The sequence below is a fragment of the Pseudonaja textilis genome, chromosome 2 (genome assembly GCF_049901715.1).
Source record: "Pseudonaja textilis isolate UNSWEBS1 chromosome 2, rPseTex1.2, whole genome shotgun sequence".
Taxonomy (NCBI): domain Eukaryota; kingdom Metazoa; phylum Chordata; class Lepidosauria; order Squamata; family Elapidae; genus Pseudonaja; species Pseudonaja textilis.
Window position 1 is genome coordinate 3,775,243 of NC_141991.1, and position 13,104 is coordinate 3,788,346.

At 40.5% G+C, this 13,104-nt stretch overlaps 1 protein-coding gene across 1 annotated transcript; it reads right to left on the reverse strand.

The window, feature by feature from the left end:
• Positions 1-630: 630 nt before the first annotated feature.
• LOC148126579 (uncharacterized) lies at positions 631-11,936 on the reverse strand. Its single transcript, XM_026723222.2, is given in 7 exon segments — positions 631-4,266; positions 4,269-6,233; positions 8,427-8,556; positions 9,167-9,234; positions 9,359-9,470; positions 10,223-10,829; positions 11,644-11,936. Coding segments are annotated over 6 exon segments (2,835 nt in total). The 5' UTR covers positions 10,763-10,829; positions 11,644-11,936; the 3' UTR covers positions 631-4,246.
• Between the last annotated feature and the right edge of the window lie 1,168 nt (positions 11,937-13,104).

Genomic DNA, 13,104 nt, shown 5'->3' on the forward strand with positions numbered 1-13,104 from the left:
GGAAATTTTTCCTGCCAGGAAAATAAGAGATTTCTGTCAGTTTTTATTTCTTTAGTTCAATATACACAGCTGCCCTTCTCCAACTCTCAGCTCTGGGTGCTTAAGAATAATTGGAAACACCGAGTGGCAAGTTGCGACAGAGGAAACAATGGTGGAAAAAAAAAGGAAATATAGAAGGAAAACCAGCTGCAAATTAAAGACAAAGCTCAAACTGGGGGATGCTGCAGAAATTTTACCTCACAACCAGGCTCCTCCTAATATAATTACTTTATTTCTACTTTAAATCCATATCCAACATTCTATTTTAGCAGATGAACATAATTGGAAGGGATCTTGTAGGTCACCTAGTCCAAACCCTACCCAAGGAGGAGACCCTACACCATTTCTGACAGATGGCGAGCCAGTCTCTTCTTGAAACCTTCCAGTGATGAAACTCCTACAACTTTTGAAGGCAACTCCTCTTCCATGGGTTGATTGTTCTCACTGTCAGAAAATTTCTCCTTATTTCTAGGTTGAATTTCTCCTAGTTCAGTTTCCAAGAAATTTTAAAGAAAGTTTCTGGAGAAAGTTACATCTGTTTAGACAGAGGGAGAGAAGAGCCAGGGAATGGTATTCAGCCATGTTCTGTAGAAGAAAATAACCCTGTTTTTTGTTATTTCTAAACTGGTATTAGGATTGTCATGGTACAGAACTGGCAAGTCCTGTGTGTGTTTGTATCATACAGAATTTTAGGCTTTATTATTGGCTTTCCCCCCAGTAATTTTATTGAAGATTGTATTATACAAAGTATATTGTACAGAAATATGTTTAAAAAAATTAAAACTGCAGAAGATAGAAAAACAATTTTTCTTCTTCTAGTCCCCAACATCTATAATCAACATTAAAGACTTATCACTTTTAAAATACAGCTAAACACTTTTTCAGTCCATATCAAACCTTATTCCCAATCTCTAAATATTTATCCCTCCATATTAATCAGCAAAAGTCCAATAAGAGCTATCTGAAATAATAACATAGGTATTATGTACTATATTTATTATAGGTAGTCCTCCATCTATGACAACAATTGGGACCAAAATTTCCATCTTTAAGCGATGTGGTCACAAGGCATTACTGCATCTGTTAAAAACAACAATTGTAAGAGGACTCTGCAAAAGAGGGAAAGTTTAAATTGTGGGAAGTATCAGTTGAATTTATGTCTTCCTGCCTGCTATAGTGGAATAAACATAGTAAAGTTTTTTCTTGAACAGCTGCATCAGGGAGCTCCTTCTATTGGGGAGGCAGCATCTGTTAAATGACTGCCTATTTGCAGTCTAATTCGACAGCATAATTCTTCACTCTACATTCTTCAATAAATACTGTCTTAAATGAAAGAAACATGTAAGTTATTCTGCTATAGAAATGTTGGTAAGACTTATTGAGAACCAACTTTCTATGTTTCATTTTGCTAACAAGATCCACTCATAAGAATTTGTTTTCCTCACAATGTGCAATAGCATTCAGAATCTTAAGATGAAAATACCTTGACCATTTTTCACTTATAACCTTGCAGCATCCCCATGGTTGTGATCAAAATTCAGATGCTTGGCAAGTGACTCATATTTATGACAGTTGCAGTATTCTGGGGTCACATGATCCCCCTTTGCAACCTTGGGAAGCCAGATTCACTTAACAACGGTGTTCCTAACTTAACTGCAGCAATTCACTTAACAACTGTGGAAAGAACTGAAATAAAATGGGGTAAATTTCATTTAACAAATGTCTCAATTAGCAACTAAGATGTTGAGTTCAATTGCTGTCATAAGTTGAAGACTACCTGTATTCATAATTAAAACAGCATGTGCCTGTTTTTATTTTCATTGGTAAATTCATCTTTCTGGGGCCGCCATTTGTGAAGATCAGACTCAAAAATACCTTCCTTTCCTTTTTGTTTTTTGTTAGTCGGAAGTTGTGTCCAACCCATTGTGACCCCATGGACAACATCCCTGCAGGCCTTTCTGCCCTCTACCATCCCCACCCTGGGGTCCATTTAAAAACACACCAACTGCTTCAGAGACCACCTCCAGCCACCTCATCTCTGCCGTCCCCTTCTTCTTTTGCCCTCAATCATTCCCAGCACTAGGCTCTTCTACAGTGAGTCCTTCCTTCTCATTGGTGGCCAAAGTATTTGATTCCTAGTTTAGTATATGTCAATAGAAAATGTATAGATATTTCTGTTTATGAACAGGTTATGTTCCAAGCTATTCTTAAGTCTGCTTTGTTTATAAATCCAAACAAACATAAAAAACATGTACAGCCCAGTTCTTACCTTACATAAGCAGTAGGATTATGATGAAACCTTACAATAATATAAGCTCATACTTCAGAGCTGAAAGGACACATTTCTCCACCTTCTTGAAGAAATGGTCCAGTGAATTTTTGGTGATAGCCTTCATCTTTTCTTTTTTCCTCATACACTATGGCACTATATTGCACCATTGGATAGCTACAAACACCTTGGTAAAATGCTCAAAACAGTCCTGCATTTCAAACAATTACAGTGCTTTCTTGATCAAGCTGAATCCCTCCGCCATCAGCTTGGTCTGGCATCTCCAGAGGTTTAATCATTTTCTCTTGCTTTCACTGGTTTTATAACTTCATGAGGTTGCTGTTGAAGAGTTCTTCCATATGCGTAGCTAACAATTAGTTAAAGACCTTTTCAGGTCAAGAGGAAGATCCTTGATGAAAGCAATCAAGTTGCTGACAATGCCGTGACTCCCTATTTACCTCTTCAAACCTTTGAAAGTCACGAACAAACTGAAGACAGAGACATTTTCACATCATATTCATATTCATAAGAGTAACCTTGATGCCAGGCTGCATCAATATTCTTGACAGCTTTTTAGATGTCATAGGACATCCAAAACTGGCACACGGTCATCTGAACTGCCTGCTGAATATGCAGCGTAATTAGGTTACTACAACCCACAATCCATAGTGGTAGAAGGAAAGTGGTGTTTGGAGGCAGATACCCAACCTTCATGTTCAGATGGAATTTGTCCAAATAAGCTGGATGAGCCACGACATTATCCAAAATGAGAATCTTGAAGGCAATGTTTTTCTCGTGGCAATTATCTTTATACTTCTAGGATAAGTGAAAAAACAACTCTTCCAAGATTAGAAGGATGACACAAGGTTTCTTTTTAGTTTCCCATACAACAAAGTGAGATTTTGAGATGTTCTTGAGACTTCACAGGTTCTCAGAATGATATAGCAGCAATTTTAGATCACCAGAAGCGTTGCTCACTTGGCAACATAGTCTTGTCTTTTGCAGCTTCGCATCATCATCTCTTTGCTGATAAAAGTTTTGCCTGGCACTTTTTTTCCCTAACAAAAGCCCCATTTCATCCACACTGAATATTTGTTGAGGCAAATAACAATTTTCCTCAATTTCATTGAGGTTTTTTTTTTTTTTTTTGGAATTCCTTGGTTGCATTCTCATCCACACTTGCCACCTCGCCACTCACTTTCACATTATGCACAAGCCTTAAAATGCAGGAACCCTCCATGTCTTGCAACAAACCTGTATTCAGCAGAACTTTCACCAATCTTTTGTTGCAAGTCATGGAATAAGCTCTAAGCCTTCTGGATCAGCATTAAGCTCAGGGACATACATCACCGATGCTATCTTTGCTCCGCATGCAGAATAGCTTCTCTCTCTCTTCCGTCACTTTTCCACTCCTTTTGGTTACTGTGGATTGCATAGGCACATGAACCATTGACATGTTCTATGATCTTCCCTTTGTTCTTAATGATCATTACGGTACTTCAGTAACAAGCCACATTCCCTATCTTATGCCCCCACTCTATTTTCTTCAGCATCTTCATTGGACTCCCTTTCCCATTACCACTCAATTCCACACATTCAGTACCTACAGGTCACACCAGTCATCCAACTATTAAACAGTAACACTATGAACAGTAAGCAATCAAAGAGGCAAGGAAGGATTACTTTAAAGCACACCACATATACATGCAATGTACCACAAACTAACCCTTTCCCAACTTCTCCAGCCACCCGTGACCTTCTAGGTTGGAGTTGCACGTTTGTATTACTAAAAGTTTGTAACTCTAAAGTTCATAAGTAGGGAAATGTCTGTAGTTTTAACACTAAATCTGAAATGTACATATATTCTCTTTCAAATGGATCTGTGTATGGCAAATTAGGTCATTGCTCCGCCTGAAGCTTTTTCCACATTCAAAACATTTATATGGTTTCTCCCCAGTGTGGATCCTTTTATGGAAAGTAAGGGAACCACTATGACGGAAGCTCTTTCCACATTCTCTGCATTTATACGGTTTCTCCCCTGTGTGAATCCTTTTATGTCTCAGTAGGGACCCATTTTCACAGAAGCCCTTTCCACACTCCACACACTTAAATGGCTTCTCCCCTGTGTGGATTCTTTTATGTTTCATAAGGGATGCATTTTCACAGAAACCTTTTCCACACTCCCCACATTTATATGGCTTCTCCCCCAAATGGATCCTTTTATGGAATGTGAGAGAACCACTATGAATAAAGCTCTTTCCACACTCTCTGCATTTATATGGTTTCTCCCCTGTGTGGATTCTTCTATGGGAAGCAAGGTGACTGCTCTGAATAAAAATCTTGCCACACTCCAGGCATTTATATGGCTTCTCCCCTGTATGGATCCTTTTATGGGAAATAAGTTTACTCTGTTGGCTGAAGCCCTTTTCACACTCCACACATTTATATGGTTTTTCCCCTGTGTGGATCCTTTTATGTCTCATAAGGGACCCATTTTCACAGAAACCCTTTCCACACTCTATGCATTTATACGGCTTTTCCCCTGTGTGGATCCTTTTATGTCTCATAAGAGACCCATTTTCACAGAAACCCTTTCCACACTCCAAGCATTTATACGGCTTTTCCCCTGTATGAATCCTTTTATGTCTCATAAGGGACCCATTTTCACAGAAGCTTTTTCCACACTCCAGGCATTTATACGGCTTCTCCCCCGTATGGATCCTTTTATGGGAAGTAAGATGACTGCTATTAGTAAAGCCCTTTCCACACTCTCTGCACGTATACGGCTTCTCCCCTGTATGGATCCTTTTATGAGAAGTAAAGGAACTTCTTCGACAGAAGCCTTTTCCACATTCAAGACATTTATATGGCTTCTCCCCGGTGTGGATCCAGTTATGGGAAGTTAGTTGACTGCTATTAGTAAAAGATTTTCCACACTTCACACATTTATATGGCTTCTCTCCTGTGTGGATTTTTTTATGAGAAGTATGTTGACTTCTATTAGTAAAGCTCTTTCCACACTCCAAACATTTATATGGCTTCTCCCCTGTGTGGATCCAGTTGTGGGAAATAAGTTGACTGCTATTTGTAAAGTTCTTTCCACACTCTGTGCATTCATATGGCTTCTCTCCTGTGTGGATCCTTTTATGAGAAGTAAGATGACTGCTATTGGTAAAGCCCTTTCCGCACTCTCTGCATTTGTATGGCTTCTCCCCCGTGTGAATCCTTTTATGGGAAGAAAGATGACTGCTCTGAATAAAGCTCTTTCCACACTCCGCACATTTATACGGCTTCTCCCCTGTGTGAATCCTTTTATGTTTCACAAGCGATGCATTTTCACCAAACTCTTTTCCACACTGTCTGCATTTATATGGCTTCTCCCCTGTATGGATCCATTTATGAGATGTAAGGGAACGGCTTTCACTGAAACTTTTTCCACATTCCATGCACTTATATGGCTTTTCCCCAGTGTGGATCCAGTTATGGGAAGTAACTTGACTGCTTCTTTTGAAGCTCTTTCCACATTCCAAGCATTTATATCGCTTCTCTTCTGCATGGGTCTTTTTACAAGATGTAAGAGACCCATTTTCATGAGGAAGGGTGAAAGCCCAATTGTAATTGTTTCTATTATCTCTGCATATATAATCTTCTCTTTTGGTTTCTGTTGAATTGTGTTTGTTTACTTCTAATTTTTCTTTCAAAAGCTTTACATTTTTCCCAGTATATTTTTTCTTTACTTTTCCTTGTTGGACAAGAAAGTCTTGTATCTGAGCTTCAATGGAATATGAGCTTTCCAGATTCCAATTATTTGTCTGGTTTCTTTCATGACTTTCTATTTCCATTTGAATTTCAGACTTCTGTGTTTCATCTCCAGCATTGAACACTTGGAATGGTTCCTCGGTATCTTTATTCTCTTTGCCGTTATCTTCAAAAGAAAAGAGAAATGAAAATGCTAACTAAGTTAGGGAAAAAGATCAAACTGCAAGAAATCTTATGAATTTCCTAATCATACTTTGACAGGTTCCAATATATTATAGTATGTTTGTTTATAATTATCCATACATATTTAAATTTCACCTAGAGTCAGCTTTGAATTAAGGAAGAATCACATAAACATCTGAGGAGGTATTAGGAAAAATCTAATAATTATTGGAGGGGTCAATTCCAGAAGCAACTTGTAAGAACTACATCGATTTTGAAACAAGTATTTTTCTTCCCACCCAAACTATCTTCCTTTTACTATTTGTTGTTCCCCAAATTAAAGAAACATGGTATTTTAGTGAATTTTAACTTTTAAAAAAGAAGATATTAACCAAAAATATGAAACAAACAAATCAAATAGAATTGATGTTAAGAGTTAGGGTATGTTAAGGCAGGAGAAATCAAAATTGTTGGAAAATATTCCTGTGACAAAAATGAATGTGTGGCCTAGAATTATGCTTTTGTTTCAAGCAATACATATTTTGACAAATGATGTAGCATTTAAGCAATGGCAGAATGATAAGCCTAGATTTGTATGGCAAGGCAAAAGCTACAGACTGAATATCAAATTCTCTAAGACGCAGAAGAAACAGGATTTGGTCTGCCCAATTTGAAACTGTACCTTGTGACCTGCCATTTGGTTTGGATGAAAGATTGGGAATTGCTGAGAAATAAGGTAGTTTTAGAACTAGAAGTGCATGACCTAAAGTTTGGATGGCATGGATTTTTATGTTAGGATAAAGTTAGAATTAATCTAGATTTTAAAAACCATGTAGTCAGAAATTTTTAGAATATGGAGCAGATGCAAACCCAGACTGTCTAAAAACACCTTGACAGCTCTGGGCACGGAAGAGAAGCAACAGGCGAAGACAAATGGATATTATGGCAAGAGTGTTAGAACTTCAACAAAGAGAATACCAAATGAAATCAACAGAGTAATTGACAGCAGAAGGATATAGTTGTCAGCTGTTTTCATATTGTCATACTGTCAAAAATTCAAGATAGATAAAAGTACCTACAGTATTCAACAACATAAGAGAATTTGAGTCATAATTATGAAGAATGAACATGTAATCATTAAAACCTATAAACAGGTTAAAATGTATGATAAAATGGGCAAAGTTTTGTCATAACATAGAAATGTAACAATGGGAAAATATGTGGTTGAAAGGAGTGAAATGAAAATTATGTAATAATCTGGCAAGCTAGAAAATTTTGATGTCGAGAATTTTAAAGATCAATACCGAACTGAAATTAGAACACTTTCTGTTGGTACTAATAAAGCTACAGCTAGAAAACAGAACTATGATAACTGTAGCAACACTATTATATTCATAAAGAGGGAAGGACTCTGAAAAAATTACAATGGAGGAATGATTGAAGATGGCAGAATTAACAGAGATGGCTAGATCGAGTCCTTTGATCTGGGAAAGGACAATATCTATATTTATTAGAGACGAAAAACCCCTGATGGACTTTTAGCTGCAAAAAGATAAAAACTCAGTTATGATTTATGGGTTTGAAGAGTACAAAGGATACATTTTGGAAAGATGATGATGTAACCTTAAGCGATAAAGGCTGTAATACAATATAAAATATTATATAATATATAATAATTGCATTTATAACCACAATTACAAGAAGATTGGAAGCCACTTCTTTATTACTTTTTCATATTTTTTCCTTTCCCCTTCTTTCTTGATATTTTTTCTTATTCACTTATTACTTTATTTTCTTGATTTTTGCTTCAATATTTGCATTGTTCTTATTCTGATATATTTAATAAAATTTGAAAAATAAAGAAGTAGCTGATAACATTTAACTACAGAATGTCTTCCTAAATACTATATTGGGGAGAAGCAAACACCTTACCCAGAGTTCCTATGATTTTTTAAATTTTATCATACTTCTTTCTTATTCAGTAATTTCATTATTCTATCTCAGGGGTGTCAAACTCGCATTGCTACATCATCATGTGACATATTCTGACTTTTCCCACTAAACTAGAGGTGGGCGTAGCCAACAGGTAACATATCTAGCTCATGGGCCACGAGTTCGAAAACCCCTACTCTATCTTCTTTATTTCCTCAAAATTTGTATTGTTTTTATTCTGATAAAATTTCTTGCGTCGTCTTACCCAAAGAGGCCACATTCCTATGATTTTCCAGCATGACTTCTAAATGGAGCACTTTTTGGTCAGGATCCAACTGAGACCACTCCTCCTTGGAGAAATACACAGCCACCTCCTCAAAGGACACAAGGCCCTCCTGAACAGGGGGGGGAAAAAACAGAACAGGTCCAGGAGAATATGCAGCATCTATCCTGTGGTTCACACAAGTTCCCAAAGCAAAGATATGCACTGTTAAATGGGCGTGCTTGGTAGTATTCTAAAGTAGGGTTGGCAAAGAGGACACGACCAAAAGGCAGTGACTGAAGAAATACATTGGGCAGGTTTTATCAACTTTTGATAAATTGATTCTGGTACACATTCAGGCCATTCAGTGAAAGTATCACCACTTCCCTTCTAGAACTATCTATTTTCTATCCATATCATCGATAGATCACTGTAACTATCCACCCATTCACCCATCTCACATCAAACATTCTTGAGTGTCCAGCGCGACTTGCAGATAGGCCTTGGAAACCCTGTCTACCAATCCTTCCTGTGTTGTGTATGTGTGTGAATTCTTTCTAGCATTTCAGCAAAAGGCTTTTGGGGTCAGCTTGAATCTTCTATTCTCCTGCTGCTTAAGAACAAGAAAATATCCAAGCCAAAACAAGAGGGAATAATAGAAGGAGACAGTGCTGTATACACCAGTATGACTTCCTAAAGGAAAGGGAGGATAGAAATTTAATAAATTATTTTCCTGTTCTTACTTCAGTTGGAGGTTCAACCACTGTTTCAGCTCCACCATAAAGATCAGAAAATTTCATTCTATGTTTCTCTGTGAGGAAGACAGATATTAAAATGCACAATTAACAAAACAGGAGTAGGTATTCTACACAAGAGAAGACTAAAAGAAGATAAGATAGAAAGGATCTCTGTGGGAAATAGGAGATCTTCATTACCTTTTGAGGTATCCTGACTTGGATCTTCCTGAGGGTTCTTCCTGAAAAGCAGCTCCTGATGGGGATTTGATGGATTACTCCTCCCCTCAGGACTTCTGATCTCCACAGAGGACTTGAAATAGGAAGAAGGAGGAAAGAAAAATGAATTGACAGCAAACAACATGAAGTGGATTATTGTTCTCTGAACAAAGTATCAAAGCTCCTAATATCCATCAGTAAGGCTGAGGGAGAACTACATACAGTGGCCTAGAGGTGGAGCTCTAGCCTCACAATCAGGAGGCTGTGAAGGTAGAGGCTAATATTTGAAATAGACTCTTCTGCTCAAGCAAGGGAGTTAGACTAGATGACCTCCAAGGTCCCTTCCAACTCTGTTATTCTATGATTAGATCAATGTTCTACAAGAATTAATATAATATCAATATTATTATTATTGTAATAGATCATGGGTGTCAAACTCGCCACATCCCATTGCTGTCACGTGTTTTTCCCCTTTGCAGAGCTGGGATGGGAAAGGCCTGTGTGTGACGCATCCGGCCTGCACCAGTTTGATACCCATAACAGATTAATCAGCATTCAATTAGGACGACAATATGTCTATACATGTTAATACTTTTTTATTAATCAGCATTCAATTAGGAGGTCAATATGTCTATACATGTTAATACTTTTTTAATGTACTTTTTTCTTTTTAATGTTTTTTTAATTGGTGTTTTGTATTTTAACCTTTTTTTAATAAAATAGAAGTATATTTTAAAAAAGAATTAGTAAAATGTCTCCAAGTAGTCTGAATGACAGACTTCTGGGAGGGAGGGGTGAAGAATTTAAATCCATTGTTTACTCCCTTCTGGAGAAAAGTTCGCTCACCTGCAACTTGACCTGTACCTTCTGCTTCTCTGCTTGGCTCAGGAGGAAGCCTTCCACCAGGGCCACTGCCTGGGAGCTGGACTCTGCTCCACACTCTCGCACCCAACTCACCATCTCTGGGGGAAGGAGAACCAGGAGCTGCTCCAGAACAACCAGGTCCAGCATCTGAGCTTTGGTGTGTTTTTCTGGTCTCAGCCATTGTCTACAGAAGTCGTGGAGACGACTGCAAAGTCCTCGGGGACCCTCAGCCTCCTGGTATTGGAGGCTCCTCAAGTTCCAGGGCTGAATTTTTGAAGAGATGATGGTTTCCTCCTCCAGAATCATCTGCCCAGTTCTTGCCCACATCTCCCCATAGATCCCAAACTGTCCAGCAGAAGAGCCTTTTCCAGTTCTCTCACTTGCTAAAAGTGTTGTCTCCGTTCTTCTGTCTCTCTCCTCTAACGTAACTCCCATTGGGTCCAAGGGATATTGCGGATCTCCAAATGCCTTTTCATTCATAGAACCGATCCTACATTCACTGGAATGATCGCAGGCAGCCATTCAGCTCTTTTTCTCCAAGAGATAATTTTACCTGCGATCAAGTCCAAAAGGCTTCCACTTTCTATACCTGCAATGCAAAAAATATATATATCAAAAAATCAATCCCAAGAATTAGAAAGTTGGAGAATTTAACAATTGAGCAACGGTCATCGCCAGGGAAGAAAGTGTTTTTGTAAACTGTTATAGGACTGCAGTGGCATTAAGCAGATAGGTCCTCTTTCATGCATATGTGTACATATTTGTGTGAGCGTTGTGCATTATTTTTCCTTACAAGAAAGGACTTCCTTTTTAAAACCTAGATCTATATTTACCTCCAAGCAGAGTTCACACAACCTGCCAAACCCCCAAAAGGTGAACAAACCGTGGAAGTCCAATTCACAATTTTAGGAAATGACCCTGGTTGAGGATGCCCCATTTCCCCTTCTTCAGGATTCACACAACCTGGATCAGAACCACAAAGGGGTCATCCCAGTGCAGAGCCGAGATCCTCCCCCCACCCCCAACAGAGCCGGGAAAGAGGCAGCTGGAAGCCGGCCCGCTTCACTCCCCCTCCAGAGACAGGATCAGGCCCTCGGAGAGCCGGGTGCGAGTCCTGCCTCCTCTTCGCCCGGCTTCTGTACTCTCTTGCTGGGCCTCCGCAAGGCCGACCCTCTCCTCCTCCCACTCGGGCTCTTCCCCGGACACAGGGCGGGAAGAGATCCCCGGATTCCCCTCCCCACTTTCCTGGGATCCCCGGTTGTTCTGCTGCTGCTACTCTGCAGCTCCGCTTCCCCCTGCATGGAGAGGGCGGCTGAGGAGCATGGGATCCGGGATTGACCCCGCAGTAGGGCCGGGCACGGGTCCTTTGCCTCCCTTTGCCCGGGAAGAGCCCCTCCCCTCACCCGGAGCACGTCTGGATCAGCCCTCTGCTAGACTCTCTCGCAGCCTCTCCGCCTCCTGCGGAGCCACAAGGGTTAAGGAGAGCGAGTGTCGGAGTCTAGAGCGGAAAGCGTTTCTGATGCCATTCCCTTCTCAGCCGTAACTTTCGCCCTCCAGTGGCCCAATGGGGGAAGTCCCTGGTGTTCCCTTCTTTTGGCAGAGGGCGGCCCCTGGTGGATTTTCTTTGTAATGCCAGGAGACCCTGCAAGGGCTGGGAAGAGGACTGAGTGGAGGTAGTGGGGAGCAAAGCACATCTTGGCGTGAGGGGAGGGCAGGGATGATGGACATGGGAGTAGAAGAAAGGCCACTCACAAGGATTCTCTGCATGAGAATTCTCCAGAGGTAGCAGCTTCTCCATCTTCCTCTCCTTCATGTCCAGGAACATCTGTGAAGATGGAGAAAAATCTCTCTGGAGGATCAAAACTCACTTCCCTCAAGAACAGCCACCCAGGAAGGCTCAGCAGAGATTGGAGGAGGCCTCAAAGGGGATCAAATCCTGTCAGAAATGGCAGAAGAAGAGGACCTGAAGCCTCTCTTGGAAACATAGCTTGTGTCTTGTGGTTGTTGCAAATTCTAGCCTGAAATGGAGGAAGATGGGCCTGGAGGGACACAGACAGGGAAGCCACAACCAGAAAAATGCAAATTTATTGGAAACACAGCACCCCTATCTCTTCCCATCCTTTCCACCGGCTTCACAGCACTCAGACTGATGCCGCCCAAGGAGCCAAAACAGTGGAGCTACATGAGGGCCTGCTGCACAGGCTGCAGAGCTCAGGCAGAGGAGAAGGAAGATGGGGGTGCTGCAGTAATGGTAGTAGTGGCGTCAGCGTCAGTTCGCTGCAGTTTTTCTCAAGCCACACAAATGGGTGAATGCTGCTGAGTTGGAGGGGCTTCAGCTATGTTTTGCTTGGCATTCCTCAGTCTTTTCTGAGGGAGTGAGCCTTGGGTGGGGTGACAGGCTGGGATGGGGAAAAGGAGGCTGCCAAGCTTCAAAAGGCATTCTTGCTGTTGCAGCTATGATCACATCTCAGTTGGCCAATGAACTATGGGTAGAGGGAAAGAAGAGATAGAGCATGGGGCGAGACATCAAGATGTCAGCATGAGAACCAAGGAAGGTGTTTACCAGAGCAAAAGGAATTTCCCACAATATCCGGAAACTGCTTTGGGCAATGTGACCTGATCTAATTGGGAGGAAGGGGAATTTGAACTTTAACTATGCAGGTTAGCACGAGAAATACCTAGATCTGATTTTCACTTCAAATGTGCTAAAAGGTTGTACTCAATAAAGGTTTGCATTAAGAGATCAGATTGCCTGGACCGTGCTTGCTCTGGTTGGGTTGGTCAATCGGAACCTTGAAAGAGGCATTCTGACAGCATTGGAAATAGAGCATGGTGAGTGGGGTTGTAGTGAGTCTGCAGTGGTG